Source organism: Python bivittatus, unplaced genomic scaffold (assembly GCF_059951505.1).
Source record: "Python bivittatus isolate LINGU-HERP-01145 unplaced genomic scaffold, Pbiv_v1 ctg000480_np1212, whole genome shotgun sequence".
NCBI classification, from domain to species: domain Eukaryota; kingdom Metazoa; phylum Chordata; class Lepidosauria; order Squamata; family Pythonidae; genus Python; species Python bivittatus.
Genome location: NW_028277075.1, coordinates 10,757,446 through 10,781,801, shown reverse-complemented (window position 1 = coordinate 10,781,801; position 24,356 = coordinate 10,757,446). Strand labels below are relative to the sequence as shown.

The window sequence follows — 24,356 nt, the reverse complement described above, 5'->3', positions numbered from 1 at the left end:
AGGGAAGGGGAGGGGAGCAAAATGCCCTTCCAGTACGGAGGAAGGAGTTAAGAGTACAGCAAGTGCCTTGTATGCCCACGGAATTAAAATGCGCGAACACTGATTTGAGTAGCTGGAAATTTTTTGAAGAGCGCAGGAATGCAATCGGAGTTCCTCAGCTGATTATGAGTAACCGACTCTTGCTCTCCCATTCACCCCATCCAACAGCCATGGTCAGTTGTTGGCCTACACATTTTCCTGAGCAAATGCTTTAGAATCAAGTGACCCTGAACTGGATGCTCTGCTTCGCTGGGCGAACGGCCGGCACTAACTAAAGGGAAGTATTTTTATCATCCGGAAAAACCGCCCAGCCCGGCTCACAGCTTTCCTTCCGAAAGAGAAGGTGCTGAGCGAGGTTGCAGCCTGCTTGGAAGTCACGCCCTTTGACCTGGAAGTCTTCTCCTTCCAGCTACAGTAGGCTAGAACTGGCATTCTGCACATGCTTGGGGTCCTGCTTCCATGCGGGCTGGACTCGTCTCGGGGCGAGCTGAAAGTCGGCGAGAGGGGTGCCTGGCGGGAGCAGGCGGGGGAGCCTCGGTGCTCTGCCCGCCAAATGGTCCCGCCTCCCCCGCGCCGGCTGCGATCTCCTCCCCTGCGGTCCCCTCTTCTCCTCCCACCTTGACGTCTGGAGCTGGCAGCCCGGCCGGTTCCGCATTCCCGACCCCTCCCCGCAGCGCAGGGGCTGCTATATAATAGGGGCTGATGCAACCCACCCAGCCGTCCGACACAGCCTGCGCGAGGGGCGAAGCTGACTTGCGGCGAAGGCGGGGCTGCTGCTACCCAGGCGTGCCCGCGGCCGCAGGGATCGGTCCCGGGACCAGGCTGAGCTCGGCACGACGGGCCTGGGGAGAGAAGCCGAGAGCCGCTCCCGGAGCTGGGCAGCGGCGGCGGCGGCGCTGGAGGACCTGAGCGTGCACCTCGCCTCCCGCTGCAGCCGGGCCCCGGGGGCACCTTTCCCGTCCCTCCGGTGGGTACAGAAACGGATTGCGAGCGGCGGAAGGGCGGGTTGGGTACCGAGGGAGCCCTGCGCGTGCTTTCTTCCTGGTCCGCCTGCCGAGGCTGCGATCGTCGGATCTGACTTCGGCGTCTCTGCTCGGGCCTGCTCTTTTCCGAGGAGCAACGCTTGTGGAGCCCAAGCCGCTCTGGGGGCTGCTAGCCCTGGGCCGTTGGCGCATTCCCTAGGGTCGAAACTGCCGCGTCTCTCCCCCGCCCCCCGGTAACTGCTGCTTAGGACCCTTTAACTACCCTGCCTTGCTGACACGCAGCGTAGCTAAATAGTGGGCTCCCCCCCCCCCGAGTGCAAAATTCCAGTACATTTTTATAGTGAGCGGGAAATTGTAAAATGTTCTGATAGTTCGTGATGCAAGAGAAAGCTCCGGTGTTGTATTTATGTTGGATTGATCGATGCGGAATGTAAATTAATTATGGGGTATCAGGATATCCGGAAAGCTTTCTCCCTCGTTTCTTCAGGCACTATCCGGTATTCTCAACTTCCTAAATAGCTCAGAATCTGGGCCGGAAAAAGATTGAATTAAATTTCTTTTCCTAATCTCACGAATTGCATCAAGGCAGGATTCTTGGCATCAGCAACAAGGCACTGATATCGGTAGCTAGATTAGGTTAAACTGTAAGGAGGAGGAAATGGGTGCGTGTGCAACATACCTCAGGTCAGAGGTGACCCTTTAATGCAGGTACGCAAGTACGCTATCCAGCTATCACGTTTAGGAATGCTGTAAATTACTAATGTGGCAGTGATGCAATACTCATAGGAAAAGAGTTTTGTTACAGTTTAACTTTGTATTTTCTTTTACAACCATTTTATTTACTTATAACATTTTCATTTTATTTTTCACTATAAACAGTCCCAAAGAGGGACATTATTTTTCCTGCATCATCATGGGACATTTTATTTCACTGCCCGCTTTTCTTTCTCTGTCTTCTTGCACGTCCTATCATTTAGCTAATCTCTTCTTTCTTTCTTTAGCCATCTATTTGGGCTTAGTGCACTCCTCCCCCAACCCCCCTCCATTTCTCTGGAGTCCAGGAAAACAGGACAAGAAGGCTGTTATGTTTTTAGTATTTTGTATCAGGGAAAGAGTTCCTGAGAAAGGTGGGCTTTGCAGCAGGACGGGCTGGCTGGCTTTGCCAGGTAGGAAAATGGCAGCAAGTCTTTTGTGTCCCCAAAGAGGTATGAGAAAGAGCAGCAGAGTGTTCCCAGTAGATAGCAAATAAAAGTTGCAGTTTGCTTATGTGTTGTACAGAATTGCTGTAAGCTCAGGGCCTTCTGTACTAACTACCCCCCCTTTCTCGATTGTGATTGTCTTGTTAATGTTCCTGTGTGTATCTGTTGTCTGCTTCAGCCATAAGTATTCTTCTGTTCATCCAAAGGATATGTTTCCCCATCCATCCATGTGTTTAGGGCAGTGTTTCTCAACCTTGGCAGCTTTTGGATGTGAGAACTTCAACTCCCAGAATTCCCTAGCCAGCCTTGCTGGCTGGGGAATTCTGGGAGTTGAAGTCCACACATCCGAAAGCTGCCACGGTTGAGAAACACCGGTCTAGGGTAACACGTGCCTGAATGTGTTTTCTGCTTCAGGACCTGGCCATCCCCGTTTGTTTAGTTATGACAGTGTAACTGGCTGAATGTTGCGGATGCAACAGTGTTATTTAATCTGGGCTAGGCCTTGCCTGGAGGAGCTAGGAAGAGTGATTTCAAGCTTGCAAGTTCCATAGCTTTGGTTTGGGCATGCCTGTTAGTTTAGCCACACCTTTTCTGGCATGTTAAGAAGGGCACACAGATTTTATTTTACCAATTGAAAAGAGAGCACGAAGGGTTGAAGAGAGCATCTTCCTGGGACACATATTTTCAGTGTGTTGCTTTATTTGCATATCTTTTGCCTACTGTTTCAAACTGAATGCTTTCTTGAAAAACAGTGTGACTTTCTGGAAAACTAGTGACCTTTTTTTTGTTGTTGTTCTGTGTTTTTTTTCCCACAGGACAGTTTTGCTGAGTATACAGCCCTGTAGGCTCCAGATCCACAAATGCAGAGAATGCTGTCTTAATCCCTTTGCAGAGTGTCTGGTTACTGACTAGGACTGAGGGTTTCTCTCTTTCTGTTTAGACTGGCAATGAGAGTGATGGAATAATGGTGCTTTTTGGCAGTCTGCTTGTTCACTTCCTTGGTTTGCACAATGTGGTAGTGCAGGCTAGTAGCCTTTCTGAGTTTGGCGTGAGCAAACCTTGCTTCCACCTGAGCTGTTTCATTCTGGAAGGTGGATGTGGCACGTGTGCCATTTCACAAAAGTTCCTCCTTCTTCCAGCTCTCCGAAACCTGTAAAAGAAAGGAAACTAGGCAACAGAGGCAGTCGTAAGTCCACTTTAGCAATCAAGCATGAAATGGAGCTATAGCTGGTTTTCTGCATTTCCTTCCAGAAGGCCTTTTTCTCTCTTCCCCAGTCCCTGCCCTTAATGATTTGGGAGTAGATTGGAGATGAAATTGAGAGGAAAGAGAAATACCAAGAGAGAGAGAAAAAAGAGCAAGCAAGAGCCACATTATGTTTCTATTTTCTTTTAACGAAGGCCCTGCGGAGGTGTATTTGAAAACACAGGGTCTCCTATGCCCTCAAGGTGGGTGAGAACACTCACTTGGCTGGTTCCAGGGCCATATGCAACTTATGGTGGCCAATGAAATGGGGCCTGGCTCATTCTGTTGCTTGTCTTGGCAGCTTGCTCCGGGGCTTGTATTACCAGCCCTGGAACGCAAGGACTGCCAAACTCACTCTCTGTATGTGTATGTGCATGTGTGTGCGCGTGCGCGTGTGTTGGGGCTTGGAGAGCTGAGCAGAGACAAATACTTCACTGAGTCAGGCTAGGAATTTTTCAGCTTATTTCTTGAAGCCTGCATGAAAGCGATCTGCAGGCTCTTGCCAGAGTTCTCCACTGGGAATCTGCAAACTTGTGGGGGCGTTTGGGAGACCAGTTGTTAGGATGTCAAATTCTTTGCGCAGCTCCTGACGGTTTAAAATGCCCATTTGTGTGGGTGGGTCAGCAGGACGTAGGACTTGAAGTCAAAATCCATCTTCCTTGCAAGGAGCAGCAGATAGCTGCCTTGAGATTACATGGCTTGTTCTGGAGGATTTAAGAGACAAATGATACGAACATTGTGGCTTGTTGCTCTGTAACCTCTGACCTTTATGCTGTAAAAGCCATGAGAATATCACATCCCTTTCCCAAATTCAAGTGATTTGCTCATTGCAACATGATCTTTATTTCTGTAGTCATTGCTCAAGAAACATAGATCATAATACCAAGGAGATTCTTTTGTTGTTGCAGAAGTGAAGGAATATATACTCTGGCATATCATGGTGATCTGTCTAATAGATCTAGGTGCAATTCATTTCAACTTTTATTTGAATAAGAGGCTCTGAAGAAGCATTGTCCAGTGCCTCAGTTTGTGTTGGAGTATAGCTTCTGCCATTCGCAACCACCTAGGCCAATGGTAGAGCTGACCATAGATGATGGGGACTGTAGCCAAGTGCTTCTGATGGGTTACTTTGGGGGGATTCTGCTCCATATTCTCTCATTGCTGCTATTATTGGCCAAGTCAGCAAGCAACAAGAAGATGGAGGACTTGGAGAAGAGGGCTTCATGGGCATTGGGCTCCTTTCTTGAGGGACGTCTTTGGGAAATGCCTACTAATGATAGCCTCTATATGCTTCAGGAGCAAGTACTCTAATAGCTTTCACATCAGCAAGAAGATGGCAAAAATGTAGTAGTGGACTCTGGAGCCTATCTATTTACAGTACGCATTTTTTTCTTTTTTACAGAAGGTCTCTTTTTTAGTATATATATTTTGAGCTGAATATCCAGTTTTGGGACCTGAGCTGATGCAGTCTGAAAAATAAGGCTGCAGTCTTGTATCTCCTTATTCAGTGGGACTTACTTGTAAGTAGGCACTAGGGCTGCATTGTAAGACTTGATTCATATACTGTTCTTAAATTTAGGGTGTGTAAAAGTTGCTTTCACTCCCTGTACTCTACCCACATGAGACAGGGGCACATTTGTTCTCTATGCTTTCTTAAAAAGAAGTAAAAAGGGAGAATGAGGCATATGATCCAGTAAACATATTGAAGCTTACATATGGATGCCTTGATAGACTGTGACTAAGTTCACACACTGTAATAAACCAAGGCATGTTTAATTGAACAAAACACAGTTGGCAGAGGGTTTACAACTTAAGATTGGTTAGTTTCACACAATATGCTAAGCCACAAAAAAGCCAACCACTATGGCTTAACAGGTTTTGTGAACAAGGCCTCTGTAGAGACAGGAATATATTCTTATGGCTCTCCTGTGTAAAAAGAATTTAATTGGACCACCTCTCTCATCTTCTCCAGTCAGCACAATCAGGTTGGGGCAGATTGAACTAGGCCTAAGTTAACTAAGTGAAATTTAAAACCTGGAACCTTGAGGTCTATCCTAATAAAAATGCTAGCTTTGGGATTTAAATATGAAAAAAAAAATCATACCAGAAAAACTCTCTTTAAGTTTAATATCCAAATGTGAACATTAAAAGAAAAATATTTTTCTATCCCCATAAGAGACGTTATCCTTAACTTTCAGAATAAATTCCACACTCCCAGTCAGTTGCATATCTGCATAGCTATGTTAAAAAAATAGTTGCCTTCATATATGCCTTTTCAATGAAACACATATGGGCCAAGCTAGACATAATGAATGGAGATTAAAATATTAGAATTGAATCCTCTGCCAAATCATGATGAAGCTGATAGGAAAGTGACTTAGGAAGGGAAAGGACTAGGTGGTTTACCATTCTAAATCACTTTTCAAAGGTATTTTTATAGCAGATGTTTCTTGGTTTCCAGAACTCTGGAAAACATCTCAAAAAGTGGTTTGCAAAAGAAAATCAAGGGGAGAAGAAAGAGCAGTTATTAACATGCTTCAAATATATGCCAGCTCCTTTGTGTCACTTTGGCAGTAGGAGCAATTCTCTACCTATGCAGATTATTTCTGGTTTGGCAGGTTTAATTGCTCCACTTTGAGAACCTCAATAAAAAATAAGGGACACATAAAATGCAATGGAAGATGATATGTTGGGAACACAAACTTTTGAGTCTAAGTAACTATTAGAAAAGCTGAAGCTTTAGACCACTTCTTGTGACCTGATGTGCTCCATCTGTGTTGAACTATAACTTGACCAGCAATGGTAGGAGGTGTATCTAACATATCTAGAAGGCACTGGGTTGAAAAAGATAGATTTAGATTAATGAGAGTAACCAGTTTGTTTTAAAATAAGCATTCTGGTGCCTCCAGTTGTTATAAATTTCAGCTGCAACAGTCTCTTGCTATTGAGAATGCTGAATGGGGTTAATAGGAGCTCCTCTGGAGGAGCCCTAGGTGATCTGTCCCTGCTCTAAGCCGAAGGGAGTTCGGGAAGGAGAGTTGATAATGATAAAATATCAGCTTTGCATTGAAATGCTCCTTTATCAAACGTTGGTATCTCCTCTTAAGAAGTTAGGTGATATGAAAGAGCTATTTCAAATACTATACAGCTGCTATCAGAGTACATAGTAAGCAGTGAGAGATCCAGTATTATATAATGGTTAAGGTGTTGGACTGGCAGGGAGGAAACCCAGGTTCTAATCCATTTTCAGCCATGGAAATTCACTGGATGGTCTTGGTTGAGTCACTTTATCTCAACCCAAACCCCTAGAATTGTTGTGGGGGAAAATAGGTTGTACTGCACTTGGATAAAAATGCATACTAAATAAAAATACATACTATAATGTTAAGGTAGTCTTTGACATGGTATAAGACAGCTGTGTATTGTCAGGAATATTGTGCATACTTATCTTAGGTACAACGTATATTTGAAATCATACTTAGCACTAAGACATAATTCCTTCTTTCTAGTTTAGCAGATTGCATAAATGCAGTTAAGATCTGTAAGCCAACTCAGTTGCAGTTTATTTACTAAATAATGGTTTAGAGGGATGTGTGAACCCAGTGTGTTCTTGACCTTACAAAGAGCCAAATGCTCTTTTCCCTAGATAAATATTCCAGTATATTATTCATATGATAATACATAGCCTTGCCATTGTAGTAGACAAGGACCAGAAGACAGCTGTGGTGATAGATGTAGCTGTGCCAAGTGACAGCAACATCAAGAAGAAGGAGTATGAGAAGCTGGAGAAGTACCAGGGCCTGAAGGAGGAACTAGAGAGGATGTGGAAAGTAAAGGCCAAAGTGGTCCCAGTGGTGGTAGGAGGACTCGGGGCTGTGACTCCTAAGCTGGGAGAGTGGCTCCAACAGATCCCAGCAACAACATCAGAACTCCCTGTCCAGAAATGTGCAGGGCTAGGAACAGCTAAGACTGTGCAGAACCCTCAAACTCCCAGGCCTCTGGTAGAGGACCCAAGATTGAGGAAGACATACCACCCATAGGGGTGAGAGGGGATTTTATATTTATTTACACACACACATACACACTGTCATTCAAGCTTATAGTATTAGTGTCAGTTTTAATCACATGGATTCTGAGAAAGCAAAGCTTTCTGTCTAGCAGTGATTTTAATTTTATTTATTCATTTTATTTAACATGACCATTTATCATTACCCTTCAGTCAAACAAACGTTTATAACTACCTATCAATCAAATGATTTCCAAAAGCGCTTATAAGCTATATGTTACCAAAGTTTGTTAAAAACAAAACAAAACTTGTATTGCTTCTCTCTTGAACATGCACATATACACAAACACAAACCAGTTCTCTGGATGATTGATGTGCTAGCCCCCTTTTCATTTTTTGCATTTTAAGAGCAGCAGGCAAGAGATGGTTCTGGTAGGATGTGTAATAAGTTTGGCAGGATGGGCAGAAACAAACTCTGTAGTTGTTCCCACCCTCTCCAATACATGAGACCTTTCTCTTGTCACAGATTCTCACAGAGAAGTGAGAGGTGCACCTTCAGTGGCCCTTCATCCCCAGCTTGGCCAGTAGCAGAGGGGAATGTGTGCTTCCCTTAGGGCAGTGTTGTCCAAACTTGGCCACTTGAAGATGAATGGACTTCAACTCCCAGAATTCCCCAGCCAGCATGGCTGGCTGGGGAATTCTGGAAGTTGAAGTCCACTCATCTTAAAGTGGCCAAGTTTGGACAACACTACCTTAAGCTCTCCAGTCCAAGACTACTGATGGGTGGGGAAGGAGCAAAACTAATATCAGACTCTGGGGTTTTTTTCCCCCCTTTAACTTTTCCTGTGTTCTAGGGGGTGATGAATTCTTTGAGAGTAGGTCTTTCATTTCTTTACCCAAATAGTGTGATCAATCTCTGTGTAATTCTACTTTTCCTGGGCATGACACTCTTTCTTATTGCTTATGCTTTCCAAAGTCACTCTGCTGTATGCTGTGATTTTTCAATGGATAAAATCAAGGTGGTCCTTTATGAAGGTTTTTTTTCCTGACTTTAAGCAACTGGCTGCAACTAGCACAACTCAAACCTGATATGGGAAAGGTTTTTAAATAGTAATACTTTCCAAAGGAACATCTTTGTAAGTTGTACTAAAGTTGATCAGTGCTTTTGAGGTTTCATCTGGAGAGACTACATAATTCCTAGTCCTAAATAATCTGTACAATTTGTTAACTGCCTTTTGTAATTCTGCCTTCCTCCTTAGGTTTATAAATACATTGAACAGGCTGCTTGCTGAATTAGGTAATCATTGCTTCTTGTTAAAGCATTAATCCACAACGTTGGTTTGGTTCCTCTCAGCATAGCAATTATTAATTGCTTCTTTCTTTTTTCCTGTTCCCAACCTCCTTTCAACTTAGTACTTGTTTACAGCGACATACAAAAAGGTACAATGTTCAGTCATCTAGCTTTGCTTAATATTTTCCCTCTGCCAGCCTCTTACTTTGCATTTTATTTTCCTTGTTTAACTGTTTCAAAGCAGATTGGTTATGATGTGCAGTGGGACTTCTTAATAATAGTTCATATTCATTGAGACATCTTTCTCCAAAGGTTTCTGGGCAGTGCCCTAGACAGAGGTCTTTTAACTACATGGCAGGAAAGTCTGCTTTGAACTTTTGTGTGTGTGATAGGAAAATAGAAATAGCCAGTTGTAATGCTCCTTCCTAACACTCTTTGTGGATATTCCCTGCTCAGCTTCCTATGGCAAATAATGGTTAGTTTCTCCTTCTCTTCTTTAGGGTGTGGAATTGCATATCTTGCTATGATGCCAGGGCAGATTCCAGACCCATCCTTGACAGCTGGTGCTCTGCCTGGCCTTGGCCCTTTGGCAGGGTTACCTGGTACAACCTTGACAGCAGAGGAACTGAAATATGCTGACATTCGCAGCATTGGGGCCATGATCTCACCACTACATTTCCTGGAGGTGAAACTAGGCAAAAGGCCTCAGCCAATGAAAAGTGAGGTGAGTTCTAAAAAAATTGGGTCAAAGTGCCAACTGTATCTGTAGGGTTGGGAAATAGTAGAGATTCACTCCTTTTGCTCATAAGCCACATGATGTCCACAGGCTTTCTCTGCTTATGCCCATGTATGCTTTGAAAATTATTTGGAAGAAGTGCTTTGGACCTTAGGTGAGCTCAGCACCTTTCTTCTATTCTTTAAAGTAACCCAATTATTTCCAGTTTTCCATGTGAACCTGAAAAAAGGAGCCACTGCTTTAAGTGATCCACTCATTAAAGATAATGAGATTTTTAAAGCAGCAGCACCTTGTTTCAGGCTTGGGCAGAAAATCAGAGAAAGTCAGGCTGCTTTAATTGATGGCATAACTAGCAGGGAGGGGTGCTGTGTTCACATGGACTTCCGTTTTTATTAGGATTTTTTTTTTAGATTTATAAATTATTATAGTGTGTGGTGTTAATTTCCTATTATACTACTTGCTGCTATATATAATTTTATAGGAAGGCAAGACAGAAACTTTGAAAACAAAGACAGTACTAGTCACTGAGGGTTTTATGAGGTACTAATAACAGTTTGAAAGACAAATTAAGTTTAGTCATGTTGTTAAGCTCTGTTCAGTTCAAGGCATTTTACCAATCTCTTCATGGATATGGTAAGGAAGAAACTGGAGAAGCATCTGTAGGGGATACTTTAATTTAGATTTCTGTACTGAACAAGGTTAGGTTCAGTGTCCCTTTTAAAATCTGTGATAGTGATGCTGGTTTGCAAACAAGGATTTACATACATGAATGCGACATGGTGAATATTCTTTGTTGGCTAAGAAATTGTCCTGAATTTGTCATTAATAAAACATATAAAACAGCTTTCCCCCAGTCTAGTGTCCTTCATATCTTTGACTAAATAATTTATTTGACATATTATTTGACTAATATTTGACTAAATTCCCATCATTTGTAAGCATAGGTCATGCTAATATGGAAACCAGGAAAGAGAAGGCTGGCTTAGGGTAAAGGAGGATAACGGAGGTGCATAATATAGAAAGTGTGTTTAGAAGTGTAAATTCACTAGATTATCAGATGGAGTGAGGAAAGTAACAAACTTGATAGGAGAAAGGCATCCTTAAATTATATAAAAAGGGATAAGGAAGGCACTTGTTCCAGAGATGTTTCCAAATGTTTTTCAGAAGAGAATATTATGTGTATTTGATTTCAAGCCTATATAGTCTCTTTTTTGAAGAACTGTGAAACTATTTCAAGGAGAGCTAGTTCTCTTATTTTCCCAACTTTCTGCCTTCTCCTTCTGAAGAATTTTGAATGCAACTGTTTGGTGAATTAGCAAACTATAACTAAACAATTAAGAGCTTATATAGTAGCCAAGAATATGGTGAAATGAGAAGTCACTGAATCAGGTGTCATATGACTCCTGTTACAAACTCATTATTCTTTTACTTGGTACAAATATGCATGCCATCCAGTCACCGGGCTTCTTTGAGTGATATGGCCTTCACCAAATAGATGCTCTCCAGATACTGTATGCTGAGATAGTAGCTTCCAAACATTGCAGCCGGTAGTCTTAATACAACTGAAGGATGCTTGCTTGTGAAGGCTCAACTAATAGTATTGGCAGGCTAATAGCTGTGAGAGAAACTAGCATAGTATAGTATTTAGCATTTTCAGCTTCTTGGACGAATAAATTCAGGATGCAGGAGGGAGAATAATGTGTACACTTCATAATTTCATAATGACATTCCTGAAAGAATGGTAGGCCATAAAAACTGTAGTCATAAGATGGCCTCTAGAGCATCTTAGAAAATTGTACTGTATTCAGTGGACCTTAGCTCCAGGAAATCTCACATTTCCTTACCCAAGCTTTATGCTTTCCATTTTGTCCTCTTGTCCTTTCCCTTTCTCCAAAGAAAGGATGATAGTATAAAGTGTTAGTTATTGGATGCAAGTGAAATCCTTTGAACAAAGGATCTCATCTGGATTATTGCAACTTATTTTATGTGGGGCTGCCTTTAAAGACCATTTGAACACTGCAGCTGGTCCAGAATGTGGCAGCATAAATAATTATGGGCGTACCTCAGTACACTCATGTAATACCACTATTTCATGGGCTGCATTGGCTCCCAGTAAGCTTCCGAGTACAGTTCATGATGTTAGTTGTGACCTACAAAACCCTTCATGGAATAGAGCTGGGTGATTTGTAGGACTACCTGTCTCCAATTATTTCTGCCTCTTCCACAACATCCAGTGGAGTAGGTGGGCATGCTCTGAGTCCCTTCTATTAAACAGTGACATCTGGTGGGACCAAGGAGGCATGCCTTCATGCCTTCTTTAACACTGCATCTGCTCTCTCAGATGTAACCCCTCAGATCCAAAAGCTCTCAGTCTTCCAGGCTTTCACAAGGCACTGAAGACCTTGTTTCCACGGGCACTGGGCCAGGACATTAGATGAACCTGTTTTCAGGGGTTTGTCTGTGTGTGTGTGTGTCTGTATATACATATATACGTATACATACATACAAGAGAGAGAGTGTGCCTTGGTTGCGATGGGCTTTTAATTTTTAGTTATTTTTTGTTGCTTTTAACTGGATGTTGGCTGCTCAGAGTCACACAACAAGTGGGCAGCCATATAAATGGATTGAATGAATGAACAAACCTACATCTAAATATTTATTATATTAAAGAACTGCCTCCTTGATTAGTTGGTATGAAGCTCGTACACAGCAGCCTGGACAGTGTGTCCTTTTTTTCTCACACAACCCAGATTAAAATTAAAAGAAAAGTAAAGTTTGTCCTCCTTTCTAGCACCGAGAAATGGCTTGTATTTAATTATACTTGTAAAAATACATTTACTTCATTAACCTCAAAAAGGCTGACATATTAAGGAATCATGGCTTGGGACTGGGTTACCCCGGGGGACCATTTTCTCCATTGTTTCTATCTGTCCAGTTTGGTCTGGCAGGTTGGGCATGCTACAGGTCCCATCAGCCAAGGGATGTCAGCTGGCGGGGACTAGGAGGCGTGCCTTCTCTGCCATAGCCCCTGCCCTCTGAAACATTCTCTCTTCAGAAATTAGGATGGCCCTGACCCTGTTGGCCTTTCATAAGGTCTTGAAGACTTGGTTATGTGCCCAGGCCTTGGGCTCCAAGTGTGTTAAGGGCCCTGTTTCCTGGTTATATTAACATCTATGATTATTATTTTTCTTGGCTGCTATATATATTTATTTTTTGTATTGTGTTTGTACTTGGTTTTAACTGATTTTATGATTGTTCGCCTCCCAGAGTCACTTGTTTGAGATGGGCGGCCATGGAAATTGAATGACTGACTGGCTGGCTGGCTGGCTGGCTGGCTGGCTGGCTGGCTGGCTGGCTGGCTGGCTGGCTGGCTGGCTAACTAACTAACTAACTAACTAACTAACTAACTAACTAAATAAATAAATAAATAAATAAATAAATAAGATTACAATGCAGAGACTATATGAGAAGGTAGAAGTAGTGATTTTTTAAAGTATTTTTATTAAAGAATAATCGTGGATGAATATGACTGTTTCTTAGATTTTGATTACCAATCAAATTCTATCTGCAGAAGCAGAAATTAAGATAATGTTGTGCTTCTGCTGTAAATTAACCATGTTTAAAGTGCTGATGTTGGAACTGAAACTGACATGAATGGTGAATTGACAGACAATCTAGCTTTTGTTTTTTAATCATGTAATATTCACATTAAAAGCATGTTTGGTAACCAGTTTGTGTGTGTGTGTGTGTGTTTGTGTGTGTCTGAGAAAAGAGAATATGTGATTTTAAAATGTTGACATTTGAGAAAGCTGTGATCTTATCCACACTTCTAAAGCATTTACTTGGAAGTAACCATAGTGTGATTTGCTTCTGCATAAGCAAGTCTGATTGATTTGGGCAGAAAGATCCAATAATGTAGTAGATGCCAGAGGTAAGATCATTGTAGAAGGAAGTGGATATCCCATACCAAATGCTGGAATATATAGTTATGCAAATGTGAAGGAAGAGCAAATGGCAACAGTCGGAGGGTCTAGCCCTATGAAGCACGCATATACAATACAGTAAAAGCAAAGGTTTCGCTCTGTGACTTGGGGAGTAGAGTTGCAGGTCACCATTCTCTCTGCATTGAGTTTGAGATGGGATTATATCATCTGAACAGGGCTGATTTCAGCATTACATTCCAGGGAAGTTTTAACAGGAGTGCTGCAGATACTGGCTGAAGGTTACCCAAATAATTTAAATCATTCAGGATCCTTTGCAGTGAGATTCCCAGGAGGACAATTTTAGATGGCTCCTTTGCTGAACCTTTATTCACTAGTGATATAAAATGTCATCCAGCCCTCATTGGTGATAAATGGTCCACTGGCATAATGACGTGCTGTCCTAAATATCCTTGTGCTTATGCATGGGTGGGTAGAAGAATATTTTGAAGGTGCTAATTGACTGATGAATAACTAGTGGCATATATTCCCACTCTCCCTCTTAAGATGTAGGCATCTACTCCGCATCTACTCCACATCAGTGTCATCAGGGTGTGGGAATCTACCTGTGGGCTTGTTACACAAACATTCTTCCCTGAAAAACAGAAGATAGCTTTCAGTGTTTCAGTCCATGTCTCTATGGCAGCTTAAGGAGGAAGGATTAAGTGTTTTGTGGAACACAAAATCACGCGCTGGGGGGATGAGATGTAGTTAGCATCCTGTGATTCCTTGGTCTTTGTCCAGTTGTCTTACTATAGTTGCGTTTTTCTCCTTAGCTAGATGAGGAAGAGGAAAGGAGGAAAAGACGCAGAGAGAAGAACAAAGTAGCAGCTGCTCGATGTCGGAACAAGAAGAAGGAGAGAACTGAATTTCTGCAACGGGTAAGTGTGTCCTCTTGCCATGTTGCCACCACTTGTTTCTTCTACTGTTGTAAAGATGGATAAAACATCTGAAGAAAACCCTGCTTTTCTGGAAGCTCCTGTGTTATTCTTCTCCACGTGTGCTTTAGAATGTAGAGCAATCTGGCTATGAATAGGGAAGTGCTCTGTCTGCTTTGTTTTGGGCATCAGATGAGGCAGTAGCTTCTTCCCACAGAGTAATTGAGAAATTGAAACGTCACCTCCACATTTCTCTGATTTTGCATAGGAATCTGAGCGCCTGGAACTCATGAATGCCGAGCTGAAGGCACAGATAGAAGAGTTAAAGCAGGAGAGGCAGCAGCTGATCTTGATGCTGAATCGCCACCGTCCCACCTGCATTGTTCGGACAGATAGTGTGAAAACACCAGAGAATGAAGCCAATCCACTGCTAGAACAGCTTGAGAAGAAATGAAAGAGAGCATGGTGGACAAGGAGTTGCACAAACAGGGTCTCTGAGAGTCTCTCATCTATTTACTGTACGACGAACTCTGCACTGTCAAGATTAGTGCAGTCAAGACTAATGAGCTTCCTTAAGGATTGCACATTCCAGATAAAGGAAGAGAGGAAGGATCAATGGAACACCGAGGTGGGAAGCTGCCATTGCCACTCAGAGGCTCAACCTGAGTGGGTGTGGAGGCCATTGTGAAGGCTTTCCTGGTCGTCCTCACAGTACTTCAACTTGTGGAAGATCTTTAAGCAACCTATTGCAGTGCATTCCAAACCTGGAACATGTTGGGACACTGAGAGGTAGCATCATGGTTCTCGCCACTCCTCTTTTCACAGCGATTGGTTGAGAGTTAGCAGAGACTAGGTGGAAGCCATCAACAGGCAAAAAACTGGGCAGACATTAGTTCCTGTATCCTCCCCATTTAGAACCTGCCCTGCTCTCTCTCTCTCTCTCTCTCTCTCCAGAACTAAACCAGAAACCAAGAATGGCAAACACTTGACACAAGTCCTGCCTCATTGCTGGGCCTGTCTGTGGCACTGTGGCGCAGGCGCCCCCACAAGCACACCCTCAGTTTAATGTTTACAGCCCAGCTGTCCAGAGGCCATGCTTTTAAAATGCACATTTTTACACTTTTTAAATATTTTTTTATAAAAATTTTATACAGTCTCTATATGGATTTATATAATCACTCGATGTGATCCAATAGAAATGTATGTTATTATGGTCTTTGTTACAAATATATATGCCACAGTTATCTCCATTGTGTTATTTGTTTGGTGGTGTCTGGGTCTTTTCCCTCGGCATGCTGGGAAATGGCCCTGTGCCTTCAGTCTGGCTCCACTGCCATGTCCATCCATGTATGTCCTTCATAATACTCAGTCCTGTATCAGTAAATGTTAACTTTTACTTACCCTCCTATCTCCTGTGCTTCATTCTGTGTTCTGATGCACTGATTCCATAATGCTTAAGGGTTTGTGTATGCTTTTGACCTACTTCTTCAAAACTGTTGAAAAAAATATTTTAAAATACTTTTTTTTATAGCCAAAATCGTAGGGCACCATATCTTTAATTTCACCAGTCTCATCCCTGATATCTTGTGCATTTGTGTCTAAATCTTACATGAGCTCATGTTAGAATATAAAAAATGAGCTTTCAGAATTTAATTTGAAAACAATCTTTAATCTGGTGACCAGCTTTGAATAATTGGCTATTGGTGGTAACTCACAACTCGAGTTAAGATAATTATGATTTGCATCAAGATAAACTATTTCACACAGAATTGCATGCAAACGTTGAGGCATCTCTGGTCAAGTTGTATGTTTTAGTGAATCCTTAAGTGAACAGAAGCAATTAAACAGGACATCTTTTTGCAAATTTGAGTGCATATATCCTATTGAGTAATAGTAGTTTACAGATTTAGAATATGGAAACAGTGAATATGGCTGGTGCAGAAGCTTGGAAGCACTTCCTACTGATTCATTAGTACTTTTTTTACTGTAAGGAAGTTCATAAGGCCCTCAAAAGGTGATTCACTTGCTAGACCTCCTGTTAGCCAAATAAAGACAATTCCATAAGTAAACAAATAGTCTGACCTTTGTAACCTTTCAGGTTGTGATAGTTTTGTCTATGTTCAACAGCATGGACTCCTTTAAGCATCTGTCTGGGCATTTGAAAATGAAAATAATTCACTCTTACAAAACCAGGGAAGACTGTAAAATGTATTTATCATCTATATCTATCTGTTTATCATCTATCGATCGATCGATCGATCTATCATCTACCTACCTGCCTGCCCACCTACCTACCTACCTACCATGCTTTCTGGTAGCAGTTTCCGGTGTAAGAAACAATGGCAAGAAATGGAAATTATATAACTGTGGAAGTCAAATCAAGATCTGGAAGATCAAGAAAAGTCTCTGCTAGAACTGAATGAAGACCATCAGATTTGTACAACCTTATCACAGATCACTGCAGATTGCTCAACTGAGATAGTTGTCTACACTACAGCATTGCTAATATAACAATTATTTGCAAGGCAGAGTTGTCAGAAGGAATCCTTTTCTCCAATCTCATCACAAAGGTCACCATCTGAAATATGGGGAAAAAACCCTTGATGAACCTGAAATGTTTTGGAACATTTCAGTAATTTGAATTGATGACATAAAAATTGAACAGCTTAGCCAGAACTACACATGATATATTCTCATGATACACATGAGAAAAAAAAGTGAAGCATTTGAAGAAAATAACACTTTGCCAAGTGGTGGATGTTTTATATTATGGGTGGTGTGGCAGCCAGTGGTACAGGAAATATTGTGCGAGTAGAAGGAATAATGGATTTGACTCAGTCTCAGCGTAGCCTGGAAATTAATGTCCCATAGTCAGTGAAGAATCTGAAGCTGAAAAGTTGGATATTTCATAAGATAAGGATCCAAAACAATTCCAAATCAACCATGAAGTCCTTACAGGAAAGAAAGATCAAGGATTTGGAAAGGCCTGTATAGATTTTAGAGGAATATTATTGAAAATCTGTGGGGGGATCTCAAACATGCAAAGAGACCTAAGAATATTTCTGAACTATTTTCTGAATGGGAAAATAAAAGCAAGAATAGAACAAGTCTTAGTTGAATATAGAAAATGTTTTGAAGCTGCTATTTCTGCCAAAGGAGGTTTCCAAACTACTCTGTCCAAAATTCTGCATTTCCTATACTCGTTTTATTATACTGAACTTGTAAAAAACTGCACATGCATTCCTAGATAGATGTTGTGTTTAACTTTATCCCATGCATGTAGAGGTTGTGTCAGCTTCTCTTCTCTTAGGAATTAATTGAAATGCACCAGGGTTGCCTAAGCTTCTTCATGCAACTCTAGTTCTCATGATTCTAAGGCTTGGAGGTCTACAGTCCAAGCGACGCATGTGTTGGGTTGCTCACCTATGAATCTAATAGTAACACTGCACATGACAAACTAAAGATTATTGAGCTTCCCTTGCTTAACTCTTGTGTTTTCTACATTTTTCTCCTGTTCCTATATCTCAAGTGACACTTCAGATGCTCTAATTTTGTTGAATAAGAAGAATGGTCCAGAGTCACATTCATTAGGAAAAGAAATGGTAGTCTGAGTTGTTAAACATGGGTTAGTGATTTAGTCATATCCTCAAGCATCTATCAGAGAGGGGGGGGGAAATGTACATTCAGTGTAGACAAAGTTGTGTTTAATTACCCATTTTTCATTATGTGAACAGTTGTAGGAGGGGAAAAAACCCTTGTATACAGGAGAGGAAACTGGTTGGTCCATTTAATTTGACACACATGAGGGTAATGTTACTTCTGAAGATGGATCACATGTCATTTTTTTTCCTTATCTGGGAATAACATATATATGGAAATAAACTGCCATTTTCTATGTGAAAATCATAGAGAAATTTAACATAATTAGATCTGTTTAGAAGCACAGTACAAACGGCTTATGCAAATAGTGATTGTGGCAGCATTCACGTGTGTTTTCCACATACGATAGTGCACGTGACTCCAAGGTATATTTATTGTAATAATTATGTGTTGGGTTTCTCAATTCTCAAGACAATTTCCAACAAATCTATGTCAATGCAATATACAAAATAGAATTCTGAAAATCACAATTCTAGTAACATATGCCTTAAAAGCCTCTATTGATTGTATATATTGCCAAGTGCTTTACTGAGTATAATAATCCAGTAAATGCTTTTGTGGTACCAAAGATATGAAGTACTGTATCCAGAGACAACAAATGCTGTAGATCAGATTTTGGAAACAACTGCATGGAAAAAGGATAATCTGTTCTCCAAGCACTGTCCTGGAAGTGGAACACAATTGAGTACAACCCTAACAATTTTACATTAGATATTTTTAAAACTACAACTCACCATTATATATATGTTCATGTACGTGTGTGTGTGTCAGTCCAACTACACACATACATATGTACAATTTAAGCTTATTGTAGATTACGTTCTGTTGTTACCTCAGGTCACTCCTTGCATTTCTACCTTTCTAAGGATAACACTCCTGCACCAGAAGTGGAGCCTACTCTATAAAAGTCAGTGTCAGTTTCTCTTTAAAGTATACAAGGCTGTTCATTTGTCTGGAATTAATAATCTAGAGAGCCTGTCATATAAATCCAAGCCTCCACATAGTAAGGCTATGATAGTTTCCCAAAGATTTGGAGGTTCTTCTATGCCAGGGCTGGAAAATCTTGTCTAGTCAGATGTCCTTCTGCAAATCCCAGTTGCCTTGGTCATTTGTTATGCTGACTGGGAGCTGAAGGCCCACCAGTTCCTCATCTTTATTCTACAGTAACAAAGCAGCTCTAATGGAGACCCAACCCTTAACATCAACTGCTTTGCTTCCTGGGCCAAAGAGAACCTTGAGAAATACCTTTGATGACAATTGAGATGCATTAATATAAATAAAACACTGTGCCAGCCTTCTCCAAAGTGATGCCTTCCAGATAGGTCAGATTTCGATGCCCATAATTCCTGTTATGATTTGGCATTATGGAAGTTGAAGTACTATGCATTCAGAGGGCAATGAATTGAGGAAGGCTATTCTATACTGCCTCTCCTGCTGAGTCTTTAGCCTCTTACTATTGTAGAAATATGTGTAAAACCTAAATCCCTACTTATGTTCATCTACGCATTGTACAATGGATGTCATTGCAATAAGAAATTATTCTTAATTCCAGTTTAAGTGCAATTTGAGTTGAATAGGAATTTTTATCCATTAGAAGACCCGACAATGACAGTATGGGTTTGATGTCCTGAGGAAGACCAGACTCTACTGTACCAAGAAGAGCTGGGCGGGGACCATGGCAGTGTTCCCATTACTGTTTTCCTACCTGAACCATTGTTACAATGCCAGGCATTACTAATACGCAAGCCGTTAGGATCACATGCTGCCATTAGCAGTGGCACTTGGTTCCCAGAATTCCTTTTGACAATTCCAAAACAGAAAGAACAAGGATGTATAAAAAGAAGGAATATTACTCCAATCTATGTCCTCTTAGCGATTATGATAAATAAGAATCAGTGCAATTCCTATAGAGTTCTCATAACACCATGTTGTATTTTGCTGGATTTCTCCTGAACTATTTGCTAGTTTTCTAATGCTCCTTTTTTATCTGATTCATAAAATGCTTTTTCAATATTATACATTAAATATATACATTGCTGTGATAGAGTTTATGAACAGAAATACATATGTTCATAAACTCTGTTCATAAACTCTCACAGCAGTGAATAGTAAAAGTATGCTACAGAAGAAACATTTTATGAAAATTGGTCAAAGAAGAAAAAAAGCAAAATAAGTCTAATAAATGCCAAACATAGCTTTTACAGGCCTTTTGGAATGATGCAATTTTTTTGAAGGAAGCTGGCAAAGAAAAGTTGATAATTTCAATATTTCTGGAAGAGAGTTGCATATCACTGGGGCTGACACAGGAAAAAAAAATCCTGCTTCTGATAGAAAGTAAAAATCTAGTGAAAATGAAGAGGGCAGCTGCCCAAAGTCACTGCCTACCTGGTGTAAGAGTTAGAGTTTATGGCCACCATGTGGCTGTCATTAGGAATTGCCTTATGTCACTTTACACATTGGGCTAAGATTGTTCTGCTAAACTGTAGTTTATGTATGGGGCTTCATGTAAGGCTAAGCCAAAATCAAACCACATCATGGCTAAGCATGATATATGAACTAAGATATAGTTCTGCAGCACCCAGACCTAAAGCTGTACCTTGAATCCAGCCTTAGAACAGATTCATTAAAAGAATTGGATTAAGATCATTATCATGCAGAGGAAATTGAGAATGGCCTTGAAGATTGGAGGAAGAGCTGCTACCAAGGCAATGGTCAGATAAATGGGGCTTGAGCCCAGGCCAAGAAAATAACTTGAGAAAGCATTTCAGACAAGCCCCTCCCTAGTTCACATGAAGTTACAGAAAAAATAAGGGAGGGGGAAGCACATTCAGACTTGCAAGACTGAAGTCAGCCATAGAAGGTAAACCAGACTAAAATCCAATGCCATGTAGGTCAGGACTACTTTTATTACAGTAACAGAACCTTGCAAGCCTGAATGTGCTTCCCCACCTCTCACTTTACCTTTGTGTGTACTAGAGAGGGGCTTGTCTGAGACGTTTTCTCAATTTATTTTCTTGGCCTGGGCTCAAGCCTCTTTTAACTGACTGTTGCCTTGGTAGCGGCTCCTCCTCCTATTTTTCAAGGCCATTCCCTATGCCCTCTACATATCATAACCTTTCATTTTTGTTATTTTAACAAAATGGGTTTACTCTATGTAAAACTGCACAAGGACCACAGCACATGCTTTGTATGGCAAGGGTCCCAGAATCAGTCTCAGGGCCAATGCTCTTATTTAAGAATTCTGAAAAAGATTTTTGTCCAGACATCAAGAACTATATAGCGCTGTGTATGGTGGAACAGTGGACCAAATGGACCAACACCTTAACATGACAAACATGCTGTATTTACACAATAGGTTTAACTAGAATAGCTGGAGAGCTAGCAGATAGATTCAGCCACCATGATGTATTTGGTTAATCCTGGTTTAGTATTTTGAGGCAATAGCAATTTGTTTGGCTAGTTCATGATTCAAAGGATTATCCAAACCCAGAAAATGTGTTACTTCAGTAATAAAAGTGTGTTGTGTGAACATGGCAATGCAGTAGCTTCATACCTGAGCTTGTGGGTCCTGCAAACTTGTTGCCAGTGTCAAATAACTGTTGGAACCATTCATCCATTGCCATTTTCCCCCAGAACTTTTTAAAGAAAGTTGGTCATCTGTTAGGGATAATTTATATTACATTGTTGCTCTGACTTGTGGGTTTAGCGTAGCCTAAATGGTTCCGTCCATCTCTCAGATACTATGGTAAGCAGACCTTTACAGATTTCAGCTTGCAGCTTAAATATTCAATCTGTAAATTTACTTCTCTATCCAGACTAGACACACATAGAAGGAGTGTGGGTAGGGTGGGGTTGGCATGTTCTCCTATCCCCTCAAGTGGGCATCAACAAATTAAAAAAATTAAACAAAAAACCCAGCTGCATACAGCTGACAAACACTTTACCCCCCAATTACTGCATCCCTAATACAAGAAAAAAAACCTATGCTATATTTCTGCTTGTCATAAAAAAGGTGTCACCATTCTTTTGGATCAGCATCTCACTGAAACGCTGATCCCAAATGCTAGTACTGTAGTGAATAGCCCTCAGATAGTACAATTTGTTCAGCCAGCAAGTGATGCTGACAACACTTCGCCCCCGCTAGACTGAGTTCCTGGCCAAAGATTAGCAAAGTTGGGAACACCACCCTTCCTGAGTCAACATGCTTCCAATAATTGCTGGAGTCCTGCACCCCAATCTAGAGTGCCTTTGCTTTATGCAGTAGCAGTGCCACTCCCCCCCCCCATCAGAGGCTTCATGCTTTTAACAACTGTGGGGCAAGCAGAAGTTCAATAGGTGCAGCATCTTCTGTGCCTGTGTTTCCATCTAGGAAAAGGCTGAACTGGTGGAATTCTTCCTGCCATGAAGCCTTTACAAACAAAGCAGGCAGCCTGACGTATCACTCTGCATTGACAGATTTCATACGGGCCACCTAAATAAGGACAGGGATGCTCAAAAATGCTTTCACTGCCATGTTTGAAAACGATCTAAGAGTTGTGGAGTTCTTGGGGTTCTCTGAGCTTGGTTCTTTTCTTGCAAGCAAAGGTTACCACCAGGCACACAATCAAGCAGCAAACATATGCCAATCAAAGAACTACCAGAGGAGCAAAACAACCCCCCCCCCCACTTACCAGCACTGGCAAGGCAGGCCACAGCACATAAATAGAGAGCAAACCTCAGCCCATTTTAGCACTGAAGATGTTACCTAGCCAGGTAATGAAACATTTGCAAGAAAAGAACCAAGCTCAGAGAACCCCAAGGACTCCACAGTTCAACCCTGAGCTACACATATTCACCTCTATTGGAATCTAAGAGTTTTGTGATACAGTAAATTGTCTGTACCTTGCTGCCATTTCTTTTCAGTGAATGGTCTTGAGTTTCATATTTTGATACTGAAATACAATACTGAAATATGAAGTATTCACACTGCTTTGTAATTCTGTGAATTGCCCCACCATTACCACCAAATTCCTAGTTTTGAAGGTAAACATTCCAGTTTTTTAAGTTTCTGTAATAAAAAAAATAATGCATTCTTTGGATAAAAACATAGCAACATAAAGAGATTCTTACTAGATCAGCCCAAAAGCCTACCTGGACCAGCATAGTTTTTCACAACCTCATTTACCTCTGGAAAGCCAGAAGCAGGACAAAAGTACCTTATTGCTCGTGACATCAGCTTGATTAGAGGTGCCTCTGTCCCTGATCTGGGATACAGCTGTGAATTTCATTAAGGCTAACCCCAATATTATGTTCCACAAGTTTCCAAATGTGTCCCAGAAAAAAAAAATAAAGAAAAGCAATTGGATAATCAGGAGAATGTATCAGACAATGCCCCATGCATTTAGATTCCATCATGGAACTCTAAAATAAATATGTAAGTCATATATTTTGAAAATTTTAAATGAGGCATTGAACTGAACTGAAAAGACACTTGACTTTACAAGAAAGAGTTACAGAGATTTAGGGTAAAAGCCATATCAGTTTTCTAGAGCTAACAGAAACAGCATTCCTAGACAATTATGATGTGCCATCAAGTTGGCATCAACTCTTAGTGACAACATAGACCAGTGTTGTCCAAACTTGGCCACTTTAAGATGAGTGGACTCCAACTCCCAGAATTCCCCAGCCAGCATTCCCAGAATTCCCCAGCCATCTTAAAGTGGCCAAGTTTGGACAACACTGGCATAGACAGATTTTCTCCAGGACAATCTATTATCAACCTGGTGCTTTGAGTCTTCCAGTGGTGCACCCATTGTCACTACAACTGAGTTCATCCACCTTGCTGCTGGCCATTGTCTTCTTGTGAACTAAGACACAAGATACAAAGTGCAGCAAGCTATTCATTAACATTTTGAGGTACTGAATTGCCAGTCCAACTGGAAGGGTGGCATGCAATCTCCAGCCCCACTGCAATCCTTGGGGTCTTCAGAGAGGGGGGGGGCAACATTTTTGGACTGGTGGGACATGCATTATGATATCATTGCAAAAATGATGCAATGTATATACGTGTTAAATGTCATCACCTGACTAACACAAATTATGTAATTACATAATGTGGGTGATGGCATCAAAATGACACAAGGGTTCTGGACAATGTCATCAGGTCCCTTATATCATTTTGATGTCACTGTGTGTTGCAATAGACTCTTACGTTACCTATTCCCCTGCCTAGCCATGGTTTAGCTGCATTTAGAACAAGCTAACCAAGCAAACTATGGTCACTGTATGGCTAAATTTGCACATCATGCTAGACTATAAACCAAGGTTTATAAATTACAAAGACTGAGTTCACACAGGTTAAG

The 24,356-nt window shown here is 41.3% G+C and overlaps 1 protein-coding gene across 3 annotated transcripts; it reads left to right on the top strand.

The window, feature by feature from the left end:
• The first annotated feature begins 449 nt into the window (after positions 1-449).
• JDP2 (Jun dimerization protein 2) lies at positions 450-20,755 on the top strand. 3 transcript variants are annotated; one of them, XM_088145313.1, is made up of 5 exons: positions 450-1,006; positions 8,730-8,767; positions 9,262-9,485; positions 14,254-14,358; positions 14,624-20,755. In XM_088145313.1, the coding sequence occupies exons 3-5, from the start codon at positions 9,285-9,287 to the stop codon at positions 14,807-14,809; spliced, it is 492 nt and encodes a 163-aa protein (XP_088001439.1). In that variant the 5' UTR covers positions 450-1,006; positions 8,730-8,767; positions 9,262-9,284; the 3' UTR covers positions 14,810-20,755. The 3 variants fall into 3 exon arrangements, with proteins under 3 accessions (XP_088001439.1, XP_007441009.1, XP_088001438.1); XM_007440947.4 differs by lacking the exon at positions 8,730-8,767 and having other exon boundaries at positions 455-1,006; positions 14,624-20,754; XM_088145312.1 differs by lacking the exons at positions 450-1,006; positions 8,730-8,767 and having other exon boundaries at positions 8,782-9,485.
• Positions 20,756-24,356: the final 3,601 nt, after the last annotated feature.

Bases quoted from the DNA above. Each gene is read 5' to 3' on its own strand.
- JDP2 (XM_088145312.1), top strand. From the start codon at position 9,177: ATGCTCCTTCCTAACACTCTTTGTGGATATTCCCTGCTCAGCTTCCTA. The intron at 9,486-14,253 runs GTGAGTTCTAAA...TTTTCTCCTTAG, and splicing joins CTCAGCCAATGAAAAGTGAG to CTAGATGAGGAAGAGGAAAG. The intron at 14,359-14,623 runs GTAAGTGTGTCC...GATTTTGCATAG, and splicing joins GAACTGAATTTCTGCAACGG to GAATCTGAGCGCCTGGAACT.